The 22,640-nt window shown below is 40.8% G+C and overlaps 2 protein-coding genes across 6 annotated transcripts; one reads left to right on the top strand and one right to left on the bottom strand.

Annotated features, from left to right (window-relative positions):
- The first annotated feature begins 147 nt into the window (after positions 1–147).
- On the top strand, positions 148–8,337 carry ube3a (ubiquitin protein ligase E3A). Its single transcript, XM_047587529.1, has 11 exons — positions 148–421; positions 1,488–1,534; positions 1,758–2,035; positions 2,133–3,334; positions 3,433–3,577; positions 4,199–4,404; positions 4,550–4,714; positions 6,162–6,317; positions 6,404–6,477; positions 6,551–6,694; positions 7,261–8,337. Coding segments are annotated over exons 2-11 (2,493 nt in total). The 5' UTR covers positions 148–421; positions 1,488–1,532; the 3' UTR covers positions 7,382–8,337.
- cnga3a (cyclic nucleotide gated channel subunit alpha 3a) lies at positions 7,412–17,059 on the bottom strand. Of its 5 annotated transcripts, none has more exons than XM_047587533.1 (9): positions 16,777–17,059; positions 15,099–15,223; positions 14,880–14,957; positions 14,260–14,388; positions 13,722–13,781; positions 13,013–13,225; positions 12,800–12,901; positions 12,615–12,721; positions 7,412–12,511 (listed from the first exon to the last, which is right to left on the bottom strand). In XM_047587533.1, exons 2-9 carry the CDS (start codon positions 15,197–15,199, stop codon positions 11,115–11,117), a joined length of 2,187 nt encoding a protein of 728 aa, XP_047443489.1. In that variant the 5' UTR covers positions 15,200–15,223; positions 16,777–17,059; the 3' UTR covers positions 7,412–11,114. The 5 variants fall into 5 exon arrangements, with proteins under 5 accessions (XP_047443489.1, XP_047443486.1, XP_047443488.1 ...); XM_047587530.1 differs by having other exon boundaries at positions 14,260–14,433; XM_047587532.1 differs by having other exon boundaries at positions 14,260–14,433; positions 15,099–15,243.
- Positions 17,060–22,640: the final 5,581 nt, after the last annotated feature.

Raw genomic sequence — 22,640 nt, forward strand, 5'->3', positions numbered from 1 at the left:
GCTTAATTTAGCGTTTTATAAAATAAATAAAATCCGTGTGTATTATATTAATAAATAATAATTTTGACTATTTCCGCTGTTCGTCAGTGGGTCGCGCGTGCAAGTAGGAGGGGACGATGATGATGATGTTGAAGATGACAGCTTCGCGCTGCATGCTGGGATATATCACGCTCTTGTTTACAAGATGATACAGGAAGGATTTTCCCTTCTACTTACAAGTTTAAAGTAATAAAAGTATTTTCTCTCCTCAACGTTTTTATCCAACCGTCTTAGACTAAATTTATTTATTTTATAAAAACGGAGCCTGGGGTGAAGTGAATGTCGCCGCTCTCGGAGTGACTGAAGAGATTTTTTTTATTTTTTTTATTTTTGATTTTTTTTTGCAGTGTCACTGACAGACGCTATCTATCAAAAATCACAGGTAGGTACACGAAGCCGACCCATAAGACACAAGACACTGAACCTAACAAGGCTTTATGTCCGACTCGGTGTCTTAGCTTGGTTCGTAGTTTTCTATGTCGAGAGCTTGAGGCGGTGAATTTGTCGCTATGCCTGCCTCTGCCGCTATGTCATAGTCAGCTGTCTGTTTTTGCAGTATCATGTTGGTGGTATAATTATAATTTAACCTGAATGCATGAAAAATAGATTTTATTTTTTATATTGTGGACTCTCAGTGTTCGGAGTGGTTTTGCATGGCAGCCTCTTTGTTTTACACGGGCCTGTGGTTGGGTTACCCAGATATTTTTGGCCTGTCACTCCTATTTTTCTCTTGAATGACAAAGTCTAAAAGTTGAGAGCTCACTTTTAACCAGTGTATCAGTCCGTCTGCTGTCCACTCATTGGAGCTACAGAGTCACAGTTAATGCAGGACCCTGACACAAGTTCACAATAAAGCCACAAACTAATTATAAAGAACTATAGGTGTTGTAGTCTGATAGTTTTGCCCACCCTTGTTTTCCATGTGACTTCAATATTGCAGCCATACTGAATAACCACATAGTGACTGTAATAGCTACAATTTAATTTGATTCAGTTTTAATCTGCTGTCCCACCAGAATTTTCCTGCGCTGCTGATTGATGCTTTTTCAGTCGTATTTCATCAGAATAATGTGAGGAATGTGAAATGAATGGTTGCATGTGAATGTTAAGGCAAAATGTTGATTCAATGTTTGTTTTGTTTCGTCTTGAGAATCAGAAGTGATCAGACTCACTTTTAGTAGTTTGTACTTACTCTAGCTGTGGTTCAATATTCGTTACTTATATTCCCTCTACATTAAGAGGCAAATATGTTTGTCCACTGTAAGAAAAGAAGAAGCGATAGATGCGTCTGAGGCTGCCCTACTCTTATGGCAGATTTTTAAATCAGATGTGCGTCAGGCTTAGGCTGATCAAGTCATAGCTAAACCAAAACAGCCTATCATGATAGACAAGCCACCGTAAATGTACAGCAATTATGTTCTCATACTACTGCTAAATGTCTCTTTCAGAGCACTGTCCATCAGGCCTGCAGAAGGGTATCTGAATCCATCCGAATGTAAGTCACTTTATCTGGACTTGCATTAGTAAAAGATAAACTAATACACAACATATTAGTTAAACTAATATCTTTTCTTATGTCTTAGCTCTAAAAATGAGTATATTTGCAAGAATATATATATATATATATATTTAATTGCAAGTAGATGTCAATGTTTTTCTTGTCTGATCATAGACTTTCAAACCATCATTCTGACTTCCTGTCTAAATATCTTGTACAGGAACAGAGCGACTGCAAAGCATCTAATTGAGCGCTACTTTCGGCAGTTAACTGAAGGCTGTGGAAATGGCAACTGCACGAACGAGTTTTGCGCATCGTGTTCTGATTTTCAGCCTTTGGATAACAATTCGGCAGCTGCCAAAGCGCTTGAGCTGTTTAAGATTAATGCCAAACTCTGTGATTATTACCCCTCGATCGCGTCCAGCTCCGACAAAAACACTCCGCTGGATGGTAAGATGAGCGACAAAGACCATTGCTCCACCAAGGACAACTTTTCAGGTACTGTGAAACTCTCAACCATTGATTGCTATAGATGCTGAATTAATCTGGTATTAAATAGTTTTTTATTTTTTTATTTTTTCCTGTGCTCTTGCAGATATTCATTACCTCACAGAGAAGACTGTGTGTATGATCCTCAGTGCCTGCGAGGAAGAAGGGGACTTTTCTGCTCTTGTCCGTGTCATAGGCAGGATTTTTTCTAACGCGGAGGCCCTGATGAAAAGTTTCAGGAAAGATGAACCAAATGATCCAGAAAACCAAGACTCTTTTAAAACAACAGACGCAGCGGAAGGTGAGAAACAAAGTGAGGAGTCTGGCGCCTCCTCCTCCGCAGCCGCTTTGCAAAATGAAGCTCCAAATGAAATGTTCGACTCCTGTGAGGTTACAGTGGACATCAACGCCGTGAGGAGAGTCTACGACAAACTTCTCTCCATTGACCAGGTCCAGGCAGCTCTTGTGAACGCCATCGTTTACCTCACTCCTAATGTAGAACTTGACCTGGAATACCTTGACGTGTACGAAACAAACCCAGATTACCTGAACATCTTCATCATCGTGATGGAGAACAGTAACCTTCACAGTCCCGAGTACCTCGAAGTGGCGTTACCACAGTTCTGCAAGGCGATGAGCAAACTGCCAGTGACCGCGCTCGCCAAGCTGTCAAAGCTCTGGTCAACCTACAGCCTCCCGCACATCCGCCGTATGATGGAGACCTTCCAGCAGCTCATCACGTTCACAGTTGTCAGCAATGAGTACGACGGCGAAAACCTGGTAAATGATGATGAGACGGTGGTGGCTGCTACCCAGTGTCTGAAGGTCGTCTTCTATGCAAGTATCCTTGGAGGTGACGTGGATATAGAGCACAACGAGAAGGAGGAGGACGACTCCGACTCTGATGAGCTGACCCTCCATGAGTTGCTGGGCGAGGAGCGGCTCTACAGGAAGGGCCCCCGGGTCGACCCCCTGGAGAAAGAACTGGGTGTGAGACCCTTAGACTGCATAAGACCCCTCATTCCCTTCGAGGATTTTATTAATGAGTCGGTGAACGACGTGGTGGAGATGGACAAAGATTTCACTTTCTTCAAGGTCAACGCAGAAGCTAAGTTTTCCTTCCAGAGCTGCCCCTTCATTCTCAATGTCATCACCAAGAACCAAGGCCTGTACTACGACAACAGGATCAGGATGTACAGCGAGCGGCGCCTCACCGCCCTCTACAGCATGGTCCAGGGCCAGCAGCCCAACCCCTATCTGAAGCTTAAAGTACGCAGAGACCACATCATCGACGACGCCCTCGTCAGAGTGAGTAGCACCAGATTCTGTCGCTGTTGAACATGCAGGTGATTTTAGATGATGTTCCCCTGTCTGGGTGGCGCGATTCATCGTCCTCTGTGTTACAGCTGGAGATGATCTCCATGGAGAACCCGTCCGACCTGAAGAAGCAGCTGTTTGTTGAGTTTGAAGGGGAGCAGGGTGTAGATGAAGGAGGCGTTTCAAAGGAGTTCTTTCAGCTGGTTTTGGAGGAAATTTTCAATATTGACATAGGTGAGTCTGAAAATTACAAATATACTGTGTGATATGTACTGCATATTCCTGTTGCATATTTACATTGATATTTCCTGTTGCATATTTACATTTATATTTCCTGTTGCATATTTACATTTATATTTCCTGTTGCATATGTCAAGAATAGTTCAGTATTTTAGGAAACATGCATGATAGTTGCCACTCTCATGTCTGTCCTGGGACATTGGTAGCGTAGCTTTTCATATAGATTACAAAGGTCATTGTGGTTCACAAATTAACACATTTTTTCAAGAGATTTATTTGCCATTTGTGTGGACATTCAGAGAGTCGGATAAAAAGACACAGGAACGACACATACATCTGTATACATATATAAACATTAAACCTGATATATAAAGGGGGGAAGATTAGACCATTTTGACCATTTTGTATTGCACCAACCCAGGAGACAATATAATATAATACACTGCAAAGGAGGTTTAATCTCATGTTAACCTAGTGGTATTAGGACGTCAGGATTACAAGCTAGCAATGTCTAAGTGTTTGTAGTCTTTGTGCTAAGCTAATACCTGCAAAAAAAAAAGGTACAAAAGTGAGAGCGGTTTCACCTTTCTCGTTTTCCGTTTTCTCTCCGAACAGGAATGTTCACGTATGACGACGACACCAAACTGTTCTGGTTTAATTCATCCTCTCTGGAGAATGAGGCGCAGTACTCGCTTATCGGAATCGTCCTGGGACTCGCCATTTACAACAACTGCATCCTGGATGTCCATTTCCCCATGGTTGTCTACAGAAAACTCTTGGGAAAGAAAGGGACCTTCCTGGACCTGTCAGACTCGCATCCAGTACAGTAACTTTCTCCAAAGTTGACGCACAGTGAAACTCTAGAAATCAGACTGGTGTTTCTATCATGCTTGCACATAGCAGTAATGTGCATGGGTTGTATGTAGCTTTTTAATGTGTTGACAGCAGATGCTTCTTCTTTTGCAGGCTCTCTACCAAAGTCTGAAGCGATTGCTTGAATACACTGGCAATGTGGAAGAAGACATGATGCTCACCTTCCAGATATCACAGACAGACCTTTTTGGAAACCCAGTATTATATGACTTGAAGGAGCAAGGAGTTCAGATCCCTGTCACAAAGGAGAACAGACAGGTAAAATCTGAGCTGATCGTGGTAAAATCGGCTTTTAAAATGGCGAACGCTTTGAAACAGAAGTAGCACGTAGCATTTAGAGAACAGTAATAAAGTAAGCAGATGTGCTGCGAGTTGCGTCTCATAATAGACCAGAGTTGCCTGGAAAAAAACCCTAAAAGAGGAAGATTCATAGTTTCATTCTAAGACGGTGCTTTTTGTGTACAGCTGTGGCTGTTTTCTTTTCAGCTAATATTCAGAAACACAGTTAAGTGAAAGAACTGAGGTTTGAAATAGTGCAGAAGACAGCCGCTCAGTATTAGTTTCATTATAAACTTCCTCACAAGTTTTAAGGCCTGACAAAGACAGGAAGGAGGAACCACAAAAATAATGACTCTTAAAGCTCTGAAGACATGAACTAAACCGTATAACAGACTCTAGTTGAATCATGTGAAAGTCACAGGGGAAAGACCCCATCTTAAACTTAAATGAGTTTCTTCTTGAGCTCTCTTGTCCAGTTTTACCAAGGAACTAGTTTCAAAAATGATGTATGAAGGAAATAAAGTAAATGATGTTATTTAAAGACTTAAACCATAGTAGTCGAACCACTTTAAATCACACAAACTCTGCTTGGGTTCGTCAGGTTTAGCAGTTAAATAAGCAACGTCCATGCCTGTATTACATACAGCAGCAGCTTTTTGTATTCTTATCTACGTGTCTAGTGTAAGTATACACAGATCTACCATAACATTATGACCACTGACAGGAGAAGTAAATAACATTGACCGTCTTGCGACAATTCTTTGTTCTGCTACGAAACTTTTAGACCTGGTATTCATCTGGATGTTACATGTACCACCCACCTAGACCAGACCAGACAAGACCAGGCACCCCCACCCCATAGCAATGACAATCCTTGATGGCAGCAGTCATCCCCCAGCAGGATGCAGCAGACAAACACACAAAAACAGTTTAGGAACAATTGAAAAAATAAGGTGTTGACCTGGCCTCTAAATTCACTAGATTCCAAACTGATCACGTATCTGTGGGATGATCCACAGAGGCCCCTGCCCTCAACCCATAGGAAACAAAGACCCCCTTCTAACAACAGCCTGTTACCAGACCTCACAGGACACCCTCAGAAGGCCTGTGTCCATTTTCTGAAGAGTCACAACTGTTTTGGAGGCACAAGGGAGACATACACAACATTAGGAAGGTGGTCATAATGTTATGCCTGATCAGTGTACAGGAGCACTGACGGACACATTTTCCTTGTTCCACTTGACTGAAAGTCAGGTCTACATTTCACAAGTACAGCTCCAGGATGATTTACATATATATATAAAATAACTGAAAAAGATTGGACAGTAGTACCATTTCCTTGAAACGAGTGATTGTTCAAAAACGTGAACCTTTGCTTTAAAGTTTATTTCTGTGTCCATTCATCAATTCTTTTCACATCCAACAGGAGTTTGTAGATCTGTACACTGAGTACATTCTGAACCAGAGCGTGGAGAGACAATTCAACGCCTTCAAAAAAGGCTTCCTAATGGTCACTAATGAGTCCCCGCTGAAGTATTTGTTCAGACCAGAGGAAGTGGAGATGCTTATCTGTGGGAGCAGGGTGAGGAAACACGTCCCAGTTTAGATCTTCATTGCTTTCACCCAGTGATCCCATCAGTAACACTGGAGCCTCTTTTCCCTTCTCAGAAACTGGACTTTGAAGCGCTTGAAAAGACAACAGAATATGATGGAGGTTACAACAAAGACAGTCAGATCATCAAGTAAGTGTGGAGGGAAACAAAGTTAATGTTTTAAGTTTCGGAGTTTGTCAGTGGCTTTTCTTCCTGCTTGCAGGGATTTTTGGGAAACTATTCACACGTTCAGCGAGGAGCAGAAGAGGCTGTTTCTTCAGTTCACCACCGGCACAGACAGAGCACCAGTTGGCGGGCTGGGAAAATTAAAAATGATCATTGCCAAGAATGGTTCAGACACAGACAGGTAGGATAGAGGAGTAAACGGGGTCTTTTTTATTTATTTATTTGTTTGTTTTGTCTGACTTTTAACTAAATTTTACTTATTTTTCAGTATTATTACCCTTTAGTCTGGTTATTTTATTTTATTTATTTAACATTTTCTCTTTTGAGTCTGACTTTTTACTCATTTTAACTTATTTTATTATTTTTACCTTTTTAGTTTACATTTTAATTGAATTTTATTCATTATAATTATAATTTATGCAGTTATTTTTATGTCTCTAGTGTTTCCTCAACTTCAAGGTGGTGGGGGTGGGATAGCGTTTCCTCTGTGTTTTTAAATGCTCATATCTGTGTGTGTGGTCTCATGGGTCTGTTGTTTTTGTGTAAAGCTTTGGGCTGCATCCTTTGTATGAAAAGTACTCTATAAATGAAGTTTGAATGATTGATTGATCAGCCCACGTACCTGAAAATACACCCATAGTTGACAGCTTGTACCTTTGTTTAAAAACACAGGATTCAGTCTCGTTCTAGTCGGATACACTTTTAACATCTCAGTTAAGATTTTCCCGTGTTTGACTTTTCTTGCAGACTCCCAACCTCCCACACCTGCTTCAACGCTCTGCTCCTCCCTGAATACTCATCCAAGGAGAAACTGAAAGAAAGACTCCTCAAGGCCATCACTTACGCCAAAGGGTTTGGGATGCTGTGAAAGATCCATTATGAAAGTCTTCAGGCTGTGTTTTAACGAAAAAAAAAAAAAAAAAAAGGGAGTATCAAAAATCACAAAAAAAAAACATAATACAACAACATAGGGAAATGCCATGAAACAAAATGCTGCAGTAACCCTGTGCCTAAACAAACACTTGCAGTCAAACTTCACGGTGGGCCTTTCACACCTTCGTTCGTGAATCACTTTCATAGTCATACGGTTTCCCAAAGACAGTACCTGAATCGTTTATTTTTTCACGTGTGTTTTATTTTTCCGAGCAAACATAAACAACATTTGATTTGTGACAACTGTGAAAGTGCACTTATACACAGCACATACAGTGTGTATTTAGTCATTCGGTTTGATTTTTCCTTTTTTGTGTTTTTGCAGTCTTCATGTAGCAGTATTCAGTCCTCAGGCTCTCTTTTCCCACAAGAGTTCGCTGGGAATTATGGTGCTCCTTGGGTACGACTGTCATTGTAGTAAACAGGGATTGAGGTGAAGCCTTTTTTATCACTGCTAATTCAAAGAGCCTCACCGACAAGCTTCTCTTTAAAGTATCTCCCATCAGTGTGACAACAAGCTCGCCACTAACCTTGAGGTTCTTCTACGGTCGGAAACTAACTGTTTTAATTGTGTGCGGTGCCTCTTGTATAACCCACGAAATGTTGTGAACCTGACCTGATTGTTTGGTTTCAGAGTGTCGCTACTCACTGGCTGCTCGGTTCAGACTTTCACATCCTGAAAGAACGGGGGAAAAAAAAACGTCTCTTCTCTTGGTTTGCTCTGATTGCACACACCTCTGAGTGCAGTTGCCAAACGTGCAATGATAAATATGGAAAAGACATCAATGTTTTATTTGGACAACTATCTCAGGTACATGAAGAATGTGCAGACAATGTGAAACTCTCCTGTAAAAGCTGCTGTTATGCAAAGTAAAGGTGGAAAAATATCAACTTTGTCGTAAATATTCATTGGAGGCGTTGTTTAAAAGTTTAAAACAAACTCTGATATATTTAAGCCACTGGGAATCGTCTGAGCTGTAAGACGCTCGGTATCTTTTCAGTTGCTGGATTTGTGTGTTCGTTCTGCAGCTCAAACGTTTTGGTTTGCAGCTGTTGATTTCATGGCCAACTCGACACAGATAAGATATAGCTGAGGAGTTTAATTCCTTTTTAACAGAAAAGTTTTCGACTGTTCATGTCCTGTGACAGGACACTCAGTCATTATATTATTACATTATATTAATATTAACTTGTCCTAGTGCTATTTAGAAATATACATCTTTTTAAATTCAATATTAAACTAATAATATACAGGTTCAAATATTATGTTTTTCTTTTATTTCAAATGTGCAACGATAGGGTGTTTGAGGAGGAAAATTACCTGCAGTACGTCCGCGGACACCTAAGGGGTCGTGGGCCCCTTTTTTCTTTTTTTTTTAAACTTTATTATTCATATTTTTGAACAAAACAACAACCGCATCAATACATTGGTGAAAAAAACACCGTTAACCATGTAGTGCCCTTGTTGATACAGAAAGAATAACGCAGAGGAAAACAAAAGAACAAGGGGAAACAAGAATAACACATAGGTGAAACTTATGTGCTCACATATATGTCTGAGGACCTGAACACTTGTGTGCACATGTTCACTTCCATCCATATTCCCAAATAATCATAGACATAGACAGTTGCACACATACACATAGCCTCATTCATAAAAACAAAACACGTACAAACCGTGGGTTTGCGAGTAGATTTCTGATGATTACAGTAACCAGGTCCTTGTTTTTTTTGTTACATAAGTGATATATAAAGAATTAAAACTGGTTATCACCTCTTCTTTTAACGTAGGTGTTCCATTCTTTCCAGAGGGCATCACTTTTGTCCCTTTGTAATCTGAGACTAAAAATCAATAATTCCATAGCTTGGATCTTTAGTTATGGCTTCCCACTGATTAACTGTGGGAGGTTCTGTGTTGAGTCATCTCCTTGTTATGGCTTTTTTACTGGCTGCCATAAAGATTTTTAGGAGGTATCTGCGTCTTTTTTTTTTGGCAAATCTGCATCCAAATTTCCCAAATAGAACGATAAACGGGTAATATTAAAGTTATACCGTAAGACTTTGCTGATAACACTTTGTGCTCCTTCCCAAAAGGGTTTAAGAGTGGGACACCTCCAGGAAAATATGCGTATGATCTGCCACAGTGTGACCGCATCCTCTCCAACATGTAGGTTACAGTCCTGTTTGTTTAGCCTTTTGCTTTGGTGTTATAAAGAATCAAATATAATTTTTGATTGACCATTGACCCTAAAACATTAGACATGTCTAGATCTAGGTCGCCCCCAAAATTTTTTATATATTCAATTACATTTTATTTATATAGCATCAATAACAGTACAACTTGTCTCAAGACAAAAACCAACCTGAAACCTCCAGAGCAAGCCTGAAGGTGATGGTGGCAGGAAAAACTCCCGTATGACAGGAAGAAACCTTGAGCAGAACCCAGCTCATGTGGAGAAATCCATCTGCCTAAGACCAGCCAGGTAGAATCAAAGAAGATAGAGATAAGAACAGCAGGAACATAAACAACCTTCTGTCATAGATACATACGTCGAGCTGAAGGAAACATGTAGAATTTAATAATACAAGATATAGCTGATGATGATTTTTGTTTACCTTATATATATATATATATGTATATTTTTTTTTTCCCCCACATTTTCTCTCCTCAAACACTCTACTGTCGCACATGTTTGAAATAAGAATATGAGTATTTGAACCTGTGTATTATTTGAATAGGTTAATATTGAGTGCAAAATGATTATAATAATGTCTATTTATAAAAAGCACTAGGACGCGTTTCGTATAGAAAACATGCCTACTTAATCTTTCCATCAGTTTGAGTGTCCTTCACTTGAAAACACTGAAGACCCCTGGTCTAATCAACGTAAGATTTCACAGTACCTCCGTGGACCCCCTGTTGAAGACCTGTGGTCTAGGCTCAACTAAGCAGATCTGACATGAACACAAAAGTCTCGATTGTGTATTTGTGTATACTCCCTCTTGTTTTAACTGCGTTAGGTTAAAAATGTGCAATAATCTGTCCTCTAGAGTTTTCAGTGGCCTCCAAGCCATTAATAACGATTAAGAACAACCAAAAGAATGTGTCGGCGTCGCAATATGACAATATAGACACATACAGTGCATGTTATATGAACATTTTAATGTTTATTCACATTCAAGATGTACAACTGAGAGCGAATGCTGACAGTAACTTATAAACAGGATTGACATTTTAGATAGTTTTGTTCATATAGTATCAAATGGAAATAGCGCTTTTGTGTAAGAACCGTCCTTAACACCTTGTTTTATTTATTATTATTTATTTACAGATAGATCAATATATATTGAAAAATGTCAATACTGATCAGAAAACAAATCTCTTTATTCTAAGGCTAATAGAAGCCGTTTTTCTTCTTTTTTTGTTGTTTTTTTTTGCATACAGGAGTGCTTCTGCTCAACTTACTGTACTCAAGTAGTTCCATGAAATGACATGAAATTGGCTGTGAGTCACAGCGTACACACAAAAATATAACCTTTGCTGCATACACTGTACACAATTTGACACATAAGATGATAATAAACATGATGTATAAATAGATGGAAACACAGGAAGTTAAAAAGTGTCACTCCTTTATTTCCTGTAAGAGTTCGCTGGGTAGCTCGCACTACTGAACTTTTTTGTCTTTGTCGGCCATCACTTCAGAGAGGTCCTCTGGTTGTATGGATTTCACTCTGGCCTCCATGTCGGTGACCCTCTGCTTCATCCTCGTCTGGCTGGAGGTGAACTCCGCCATCAGCTGGGCGAACTTGGTCTGCATGACGTCCAGGTTGCTCTGCAGCTTGGTCAGCTTCTCCTCCAGGTCTTTGGGGTCGGCGCCGGCGTTCGCTACGGCCTCATCGATCAGGTTGTCCTTCATCAGGATGGCTTTACCCTTCTCCTCCAGAGCTTTCTTGGCGTCCGGATACTCAGTGAGCGCTTCCATCAAGTCATCTTTGGACAGGGCAAAGAGATCGGAGTACCCCACGCTTCTGATGTTGGCCGTTCTCCTGTTGCCTGCTTTACTGCCCTTGATGCCTAAGATACTGATTTCCCCAAAGTATGCTCCGTCGCTGAGCACCACAAACTGAGTGACTCCATCGTCCGCCACCACCGCCAGCTTCCCTTCTTTGATGATGTACATCTCTCGGCCGATATCCCCCTTCTTACAGATATAATCTCCGGGGCTGAACACTTGAGGCTGCAGCTTAAGCACCAATTCAATCAACAGACCGGCTTCACAGTCCTGGAAAATTCGCACTTTCTTCAGCGTATCCAAGTGGACATTGATGGCAATTTCTGCCTTAAGCTTGTCTGGGAGGTTTTTTAACACTTCCTTCTCGTCGCAGGTCTTCTTCTCCGTCCACAGGTAGTCAAACCACTTGATGACCCTGGCTTCCAGGTCTTTGGTGACCTTTCGGAACTGCATGTACTGCTTTATGGAGTCGATCTTCGCCTGGAACTCGGCGCGAGACGCGTTCATGTTGGAGATCATGGCACCGACGTTACCGACGATACTAGCGAAAATCAACACACCGGTGAGGAAGTCCGCGATGACAAAGAGGAATTCGACGTCCCTGACCGGTGGAGGAGTCTCTCCGATGGTGGTGAGGGTCAGCGTAGACCAGTACAGGGAGTAGATGTACTTCCTTGCCAATCGGCCGTGCTCCGGGTGGCTGATGTTGGGGTACACCCAAGTGTCCGACCCAAAACCAATCGTTTTGGAAATTGCGAAGAACAAACAAGCATTCCAGTGGATAATAATAAGGATATACAGTACGAGGTTGCTGATACGGAACATATTTGGAAAGCTGGTTCTGGTTTCAGTCCGCTCAAAGAACTCAAAGAGCCTCGCCATTTTGCAAAGACGGTTGAGCCTGAACTCCGGGTTGTTGAATCCATATTTCACAAACAGCAGATCAGTGGGTATCATCGCAATCATGTCATATTTGAACTGAGGTGTCGTTCTGTATTTATCTCTCAGTTTTTTGGAGTCCTTCACCAGCAGGCCTTGTTCCAGGTAACCTGAGGGACAGACACAGAATTAGAAGCTAAATCTGATTCTCAGAAAAGACATCGAATCATATATAAGAAATTTCTGTCTTGAATTATTTTTCAAGAGTCCGACCTGTTCTCGATCTGACGAATGTGTCTGCGTAGTAGATGAAGTCCGACGTGTAGTCCAAGACTATCCAGAGTTTTGTGTACGAGTCTTGGAGTTCATTAAAGCAGGCCCTAGAAGATAAGAAACAAAAATCAGTTGACACCCTGCTCAGTGAAAGGTAAGTAGTCAATATGTGAAGCAAACATCACCTTGTTATAATCATCATCAGGTTATAAAACACTGGGCCTGCGATGACGGTCAGCCATCTGTAGTACTGGTCCGCTGCAGGATCCATGATCCAGATTTCTTTCCTGGAAACAACTTAACTTTAACTCGTTTTGTCTCACATGTTTCATTTTTACAACATGTTTTTTTTTTTAAAGAGTCTTTCAGAGACTTGGTTCACCGCACAGGGTACTTACGGAGGCTCCTCTTTCTTTTTATCATCTTTCTTATCATCTTTTTTATCGTCTTTCTTCTCATCTTTTTTCTCATCCTTCTTCTCGTCCTTCTTTTCCTCTTCTTTCTTGTCCCCATCCTTCTTCTCGTCTTTTTTCTCCTCCTCCTTCTTCTCATCTTTTTTCTCCTCCTTTTTCTCATCTTTTTTAATCTCGTCTTTTTTGTCCTCTTTTTTGCTACGGATCACAAGTTTAGTTTTTACGGCGATTGAAACGCAGATAGAGGTGGACTATGAGGGACTGTCGGGGGTCTGCTGGTCTATTTTAAAGGGGTTAGTGGTTGCGGCAGGGGATGGGGGGTTCGGGGGTTTACTTTCAGGTTTCACGATATTTAACTAAGGGTTTTGTTGGAAGGTCTGATGCGGGTCATACATTTGTCCAGCAGGGGGCACCGTGCTACAAGGTACTCTCATTAGGGTTAGGTACAGAACACAAAATGTCTGAACAGTTCACACTAACAAGTGTAATCCATTATCGTGAGCATAACCCACCTCAAAACTTCCAACAAACAAGTGAAAAGATAGAGAAATAGTTTCTGTCTAAAGCAGGGGGAATGGGAGAATCAGAAGATGGGTTTTGGTGCTAATAGTTGGAGCTAGCTACTGTTTTAGCTACAATAACGGACATTCCTAAAACCATAAAATAAAACCTACGTGGCTATGAACACACTTACTCATCTGTGTTGTTGCAGTTATTCATGTTGTAAGCAGCGAGGGGCCACTTACTGACAAGACTTTGGAAAGAAACAAATGAAATGTTTTTTTTTTTCGCACCATGAACCTTGAGAGATCTTCTTCACATTAGTCTTTTTGTAACACCACAAAAGATAGCACGGCCAACTCCATTTTATTCCTTCATGTGTAAATTTTCCGTTACACGTCTTGGAATTTGCATATAATTATTCAACCATATGCGATTTGGGCTGATGGCTAAACCACACTCCTTAGTGGTTAGCAAGGAGAGCCATGTCATGGGATGTTTGGGATTTCAACAGGCAACGCCGGTGTATTCAGAAAATGTGGTTGTAGTCATATTTGTTTTCTTTTTGTCTGAGAATGTAGGTGAGGCAGGCTCGTGTGGAGGCCTGTACAGAGAATACCTCACATTTCTGACACTAAAGACCAACTCCTATTTTATTGCAACTTAATTAATCACTAGCGCTTCAAATTTCTTCCACCGAGTGGAGAAAATTCAACTCGAGCCGCGCTTACTTTCTCTTGCGGAGTATGTCGCTGTGGCCCACGGACTGGGCGTTGCTCTCTCGGCTGCACGTGTCTTTGAGATCCGGGCCTCTGAAGCGCTCGAGGAACGAGTCGTGCCTCTCCACTTTGGGGTTCATTCTGTGGGACGCCCAGTTACGCAGCATGAAGAAGAAGTAGGACAGCCTAGAGGGTCATTGGGAGGTACAACAGCACAAAGTGACACCCGCTAGGCTAGGAACTAGGAACAAACTATAAGTCATGAGCACTCACAGTAATTACCAGAGGTGGAGGACGTGTGCGGATGCCATACTTTAGGACAGGATAATTAAAGTGATGTTGATTTGATTGATTTACATAGTGTATAACCAACTACTCTTTGTACAGTTTATCTATCAGTGGTTCTCAACTTAGTGTCACAGGTTAAATTTGAGAGGAAATAAATCCACAATTGTGCTTTTACAAATGTGTTACAGTCCAAATGCCTACTGGTTTGTTTAATAAAGTCATCATTATTTGAAATGGTAAGTAGTAAGAGGCCCTCTCAGTGTGATTGTTAACTGTACCGTTCATTTCCACCACTGGTAACTGTTTACTACAGTAATAACTACACTGCTGGTGTAGACGTTTACCTGGCCATTGCTCCGGCACCTGTAAATGACTCTGAGGACAGAGCCCTCTCACAGTTGTCTTCACAGAGAGAGTGGGTCCTGGGGAAACCATATAAACACGAGGTCATGTGAAACATCTTCCAAATGACTAATTTGGTCTGTCAGGGGGATAAAAACTACCCCCTTGATGTCAGAACGGTTATTGGTCGTTCCCCACAACCAGTGACGGTGAAATCAGACCTGCTGTCCCCGTTTTCGATGACGGCGAGTTCGTCGTCAGACATGTTGTTGGACGGCCGCTTTCTGGCCAGAGAGGAGTTTTCACAGCAGACTTTTGCCATCTTGTGGTGTCCGGCTCCGCGGGCCTGGAGCACACAGATACGGCCTGAAGTCAAACATTAAAAACTGAACTATGAGTGTTGCTGATGAGCTTGTTGACACTGCCTGTCTGAGGGTAGAGTCTAAAAATACATGCTGATTACATCCTTAAACGCTAAACAGGATCAGTGACCTCTCTCTGGGAACCATCAGCTGGCTTTTAAAATAACTAAGCTAAGGCTTACAGGTGGGCTGTAGTGTCTATGTTCAGTGGTGTGTACAGCAGGTTAAGTCTATTAGTGCAGCACTTAAAGAGCAGGTACGTGGCTGAAATTTCACCTGTAGACATGTCTGCAGGTAAAATTAAAAAAAAAAAAAATTGTTTTAAATCTTTAAATTGAGACAGTTTAGGGTGTTTCTGAACAGTTCACTCTGATTGTATAATTTTGAGAGTGCTCCTACCCTTATATTATTTAAAAAGTATCATCTATAGATGAGGTTTGATTGGTTGATTATTAAGACTTCAGATAGATATTTTTCTTAGTCTGTTTGTTTTATTTAGTTCTATTTAGGCTCTTGTTTAGTGCTAAATAATGACTCACTGATCTCTGGGGAACACCACTGTTTGTAACACGTGCACTCATGTAGATTAGTGCTAATTCCAGCGAGTTAAGCAACCCCCACTAAATTAAATCACACTGATAGAAACGCCAAGAACCTGAGTGCTTGAAGGGTGACAAAAGGTAAACCCAAGTGTGTGTCCGTCTCTCTATATATAAGTTACATGACCGTCTCCCAGCCATGCAGCACTTTCCTTGGTTTGGCCAAAGCCGTATTCATGAGGTGCCACACAGATAGTGAAAGAAATCACATAGTTGTAATGGTACCAGTATTTTCAATCATGAAAGAGATGCCACGGTTCTGTAGTTCATATCTGTTTGAGGAACTCTCTATATTTCTTGGCAGTCAGCATAAGGTGCAGTGTCAATGAGGCTTATTCAGGAAATAGGCACAAAACTTATCACTGTACCCGTTACCCCATATGTGCTCTGATGTATCTGATATTTGAATGTGCTGGTCACATTTCCTGCTGCTGATGAAGGCTGTTTTTGTTTTTGATCAAAAGTTTCAGTTAGTGGAGGGTGGTTAGTTTTTCTGCAACCTTCAAAGGGTGAAGATTTGCGGTAATGTGATTCTCATCGAGATCGTTCCTCAGCTACATACACACGTCTCTCTTGTCTTTGATAGAAGCAAATTTGATCTGATTATTTAAAAGCGATATGCACAGCAGTTAAATGCGCACAGAGGCCTCTTTGTTGGATATTTGCAGCACTCAAAACAATTAATCTACTTTAAAGATTTTTACCAACTATTTTTAACATGTGGTTGATTGATTGATAAATGATTAAACGAGCGATGTTTGGTCTATATTTTCTGTATTTTCATTTACGTTACGTATTTAATTAATTCAATCATTCATTTTCTTTCTTAATTTTTTATTATCTTTGTGTTTAAACATATACATTCGTGAGCATTTTTTCTTAATGAACTAGATCTGAAATTCAAACTATTTCCTCTCAGTCAGCTGATCACAACTCACCTGTTTGAAGCCTTCTTCTGTTTTTCTTTCTTTCTTTCTTTTCTTTTTCTTTTTTTATTTACTTTGAGTTTTGCGAGCCGATCAGAGCATCAGTTTCCATTTGATCCCCCGAATATGATCCCATCTTCCCAAACTGAAATGTGATGTTTTCGTATTGTCTTGATCCGGTGAAATATATTCCCGGTCGCTTTTGTCCCAGCGCGCACTCAGCAAAAATATCGATGCCGCCTGTCCATAATTGGCAGCAGAGGCTCTGCAGCGTGAGGACAGAGCGGACTGAGCCGACAGGTCCCAGATCAGACAGAGGGGAGGAGTCCTGTCCATCTTCACCTGCCATCACTGTGTCCATCTCCCAGCACAGAGTGACTGGACTCATCGTGGCTACATGATAACACGATATCTGTAAGTCCCCCGTTACTCGAGGCCTAAGTCACATGTGACACTATGACATTATAAGTCTTTATTATAAATCTTCAGTGTATTTCTAACTCCTAAAATAGAAAATATAGGCTGAGCTCAGTGGTTCTCATGTGGCTCCATCGCTCCAAAGGGTCAAAGTGAATTTGGTCCATTTGAACAGCTATTCATGATTAAAATAGATCTTTCCACTTTGACACATAGAAACCTGCTGATGGACTCGACAGATTTAGGTGGTAAAAGTTAGGTGGACATTGAGTTTTGGGTTTAAACGGAGCACATCTGTTGTCATGGTTACACAGCCCAGCTGAGGGATGTGGGGTATGAGAAGAGTCCAAATGGATGGTCCTCTCTGGTGATGTAGCAACCTCTCGCAAATGAAATGTTTCATCAAGGTCAGGGTTGTTTGCTGATGTTTTGAAGAAAGGCAGTGGAGGTGAATGGTAGGTCAATTAAGTTTGTAGTTTTATAATACATGAATGAATAAAATAAAATGATTGTTGAAACAGGAAACAACCAAGTGGTCTCTGCATGTTAACGTGTTTTGTCCACCCTTTGATCCGCCCTGACATCCTCCCTATGATGACTATGTGGTTTTTGGTCCCAAACAGGCACAGCTTTTTTGTACAACTTTAGAACAACAGGTTTTATTAAAGCAATTTATTTTCTTAAGCTTCAAGTTTTTGATAAAAAGAAACCAAACAGCTTAATTTCAAATAAAACAAAACACTATAATAAACGTACTCAGCAGTGTAAATGCTCAGGGGTTTGTTCCACCACACCACAGCTAAACACTGACTCATCACTGATATGAATATAACCTATATATATATATATATATATGCGTATGGCCACATTAACTGAACAGAGCAGTCACTTGATGAGCAATCACATCTGGTGGACTTGAGGTTAGAGAATTAGAGAATTAGTCTTAGGACTATAGGATCTGTAGGACTATAGGAGGAGCCCTAGAGCAAGACCCCCAACCCTCAAACTGCCCCCTGCCCATGTATGGCTGCCCACTGCCACTCTCTGTGGGTACAAATGGATGGATTAAATGCAGAGAACTAATTTACTACTATACTGTGCTCGAAATATAAATCTCAACATCTACATTGTGTGATTAGACGCCATCAGACTCACTATACTGCCTCAGCACCACAGAGCTGCCCCACCCCCCACAAACATCACCGCAGGCATAAGGTTAAAAGAGAAATCCCTTGGCAATACACGGAGCTGAAGCGCTAATCCGAGCTTAGACTTGAGAACCTATTTCAGCCAGCTAATGCCGCCTCACTTAAAGCAGTACAGCATATTCTCTTTTGTGTCAAAATGACACTAAATTCATGCACAGTCAGACACTCGTTGCCGTGTGTTATCTGTGGTCATCATTTAGTCACATGGTTAGTACATGCTGTAATAGCTCTATCTATAAAAGCCGTCTTCTGTCTTTTAGATTAAAAAATTACACCTGAAAAGCTAAGTGGACTTTATCTAAAGTTGGTTTTTATTATACATTTATTGCAAGGTCAAAGTGAGGGGAATTAACTCCGTAGATAGACTTTAGGATCCCCCTCTCTGAGAACGGCTTTAAGACAATCCAGATACACAGAAAAGGTGCTTACGCAGCAAACAGACAGTCCACAGACACCAAAAGCAACTGTCAGAGGACAGCAGTGTTTTCTCAGTTAATCATTTTCACTTAAATGCTGGTATGGTAGAAGACAATCAAGGATTGGACTGACCAATCCCCCCCCACTCCCCTTTTTCTACAAACCTCATCAGGTTCAGCCTCCAGGTGCATAGAGATCTATTGAAAGCATCTTTACATCTCTGCCAGAAGGCACATGGTAATTATCCTAAAGCCTGGCTTTCCCAGAGTGCGATTGTCTCCTGTATGTTTGCTTGCCTGTGCATTTCCATGTCAATCGGACTCTGCGCCCCCTTCATTTATAGCCCTCAGCCATTCAAACATGAGCTGAATCCAAACTGATGTGATGAGTATCTAATCAGGCCTGATTACCAGCTGCCGCGGCCACTGAGCAGCAGAGAAGAGGACGACGGTCCAGAAAGACGATCGGATGTCCAATGTATGATTTGACTGCCTTAACCATCAATAATCAGCCACGTCTGGTACCATATGTCCCTTTGTGTCAGCTGTTTTAGGTGGTTATTAGGTATCTAACTATAAAAGCTGATATTTAATTGTTTTAGGATAATTGTGTAGTCAATTTGGCTTCAACTTAGACCAGTTGGTCCTATCCAGTACAACACATTAATACATAAATAATTTCACCTATTTACCATCCATTCAGCTATTTCTTATCCATTACTTTATAGCTAATTATTTACTCAGTTTCTCCAGTGACACTACAACACCTGTTTCACAGCTGTTTTTCGTAAAACTTTGTTGTGTTACCAGTGTTTTCCTTTCAACTCAGTCAATTGCGTGCGATGTACACCAGTTACTATTAGATTACTATTTAACCATGTTTATCTGTTACTATTCAGTATTTCTGGACCATTTTTCCAAACTCTTGGCTGATAATTTACACTTCTCTGCTAGCTCGTTAGCCAGATTTCATGTAATCTCAGGCTGATGGGAGTGTGGCCTGTTGCAGCTCGAACTTTACTGTTTTTTTATCATGATGCAGTTGTTTGCTGTTGTCTAAAGAAAGAACGATACAGACAACGACTTAAATGAAGGCTGATTAGAGACAGTACAAATAATTACTTACTACAACTACAGTCACTATTTAAAAAGGGACAAAAAAATATGAATGAATAAGGAATGAATACGTTTTCTGGCATCCTCTGTATTGTTACTTGATGTGAAATCAAAACAGTAACAGTGTTTTGCTTGATTGTTAAATGCAGAAACTACATGCACCGATCATGCATAACATTATGACCACCTTCCTGATTTTGTGTAGGTCTTCCCTTGTGCCTCCAAATCCGTTGTAAGTCATCAGAGAATGGACATGGGTCTTCTGAGGGTGTCCTGTGGTGTCTGGCAACAGGATGTTGTTAGTGGGGGCCTTTGGGTCCTGTTGGTTCAGGGGAGGGGCCTCTGTGGATCAGGCTTGTTGGAGACCAGGTCAATGCCTTTTTCATGTTTTCTGAGTTGTTCCTAAACAGTTTTGTGTGTGTGTGTGTGTGTGCGTGTGTGTGTGTGTGTGTGTGTGTGTGTGTGTGTGTGTGTGTGTGTGTGCTTGTGTGTGTGTGCGTGTGTGTGTGTGCTATGAATTGTCACAAGATGGTCAATGTTACGTCCTTTATCTGTTAGTGGTTTTAATGTTGTGATCAGTTTACACACATGCCAAATTAGATGAACTACTACCACATCATTTTTGTATACCCCATGGTAACTGCAACTGTTTAGGAATCACTGGTTAAACATATGATGGATACAGAGACCACAGATAACTTAGCAGAAAACAAAATGGAATAGAAAATACCTCATTCATCCCGTGGGGACACAAACATACACAGACATCAACATAACATCACAGCAAAATCAACATAAGTAACAGCAGCAGTGAGAGCGATGCAAATGGGAGACACCTCAGAAAGTGTCTGAGTAGTGGTGATTCCAAACTATGTACAGGTAACCGGGCGCTTTAAAAGGGAACATTTAAACTCAAAAATATCTTTTTATTTCTTCTATTCTTCATTAACAGTTAACAGGCTGCAGAAGACGCAGTGCACCGTGAGGTTACAACGCAAAGCTGGTTACCAGGCACGAGGCCAAAACGTGGTCCTAATCAGAGAGCAGGTGAACAATAACAGTGGACAGCAGGAGAGGGTTGTGTGTGTGTGTGTGTGTGTGCACAACACAACAGAATTAGTCTTTTAATCAGACCGAACTGCCATTTTGTTTTCATCTTGTTGCTGATATCACAAAACAGTTACGGGGAAAAACAAATCAGACGTTAAACACAGGCCTGCAGAAGACACAACGTCTTCTGCAGAAGTCTTCTTTTGTGTGTGTGAAAAAGGCCACAGAAACACAACAAAATTATCAAAAACATATAAGAAAAATAAAATCTTTGATCAGTATTACAATTCATTCAGAGGGTGTCATAAATATCTCATCCAGCAGAGCTTAGCATATTTGAGCCCTCTCCTTAGCTTTGCATCATACAGTAAAATGAGTTGGTTATTTTTAAATCATATCCGGTACGACAGTAGAAGAAAAAAAAAGATGTTTGGCCTGATAAAACACATGAAATTATGGGATTATCCACATTTCTAACATGTATGATCAGTCAAGTCACAGGTCACATCCCATAGGTGTGTTCTTTGTGATACACTGTTACACATCCTGAGCTATATATTATACCACTGACTGTTTCATTTACTTGGACTTGAACTTAGTGGTTTTATAAGGAATTTAACAAATAAACACAAGCTGTTTGCAGTCGTGTATTCTGGTAAAACTACGGGTGTTTTTATAAGTAATACAGAGAAGAAATTCCCCTCTACACAACTGGATAATCCAGTATCAGTCTGAGACAATTTGTTGCAAAGAAATTCACTTGTATCAAATTGAATTAAGTTCAATGACTGCCATAGCAGACATATGGAACAATACTTACATTCATTTGGATTTTTTTTCCCCTGATTATTAGAAATGCAATAGTCACTATCTTTTAAGCTCCTGGGGAAATATCTGGTCACTGGCCTTCTAAATGCTCAGCAAATCTGTCTTCAGTTTGGTGCTTTGGAGTTTTAGAGCAATACTAGTCTAAACCAGCTGAGCACACTGCTGATTTACAAAAGAGTGAATCGTTTCCTAAAACTTTAGGCATTCCAGTTTGTAGAAGTACAGGACAGGAGTAAACTGTAGTCCACTGATGTGTTTTATTTTAGCAGAACAACAATTTATTTTGTACACGTATTTTTTTTTATAAAGATAAATTCATTCAATCACGTTTCGAATTCATGGCCAAATTAGAGCCTCGAAAAAGCAAAGGATGAAATTATATCATAAACATGCTTCACATGCCTGTGATGTAAATCAGAGCACATGGTCCATAATAAGTAGGCCCTCAGATGTGTCTTGGCAGGCAGTATCAGTTTAAGTGCGCGTGGCACGGCTTCGAGTCCTCTTGTGCTGATGAGTTGGGCCCCGTTCATCAGACGCTGAGGATGATTACTTGTACGTCGTCATTGTTTTATTCCAACAGAGGAGATGATTTATCCTCCGCCAAACACTTACAACACTTGTTGCCATAACAACCTCAAGGACAAATGTGTGGGCCTTTGCCAGAGATGTAAAGCAAAAAAATATAAAAAAAAAAAAAAGAGAAAAGAAACTGGGGCAACAGTTAAGAGAACGTCCGTCTGTTGATTTGTTCCTTTTTGTGTGTTTCATAATAATCAGCTCCACTTATGCAGCTTGTTCTCTCTGTGCAAGTGCTTGTGTACGTGCTTCTGTTTGCAGC

Source organism: Mugil cephalus, chromosome 6, assembly GCF_022458985.1.
Source record: "Mugil cephalus isolate CIBA_MC_2020 chromosome 6, CIBA_Mcephalus_1.1, whole genome shotgun sequence".
NCBI classification, from domain to species: Eukaryota; Metazoa; Chordata; class Actinopteri; order Mugiliformes; family Mugilidae; genus Mugil; species Mugil cephalus.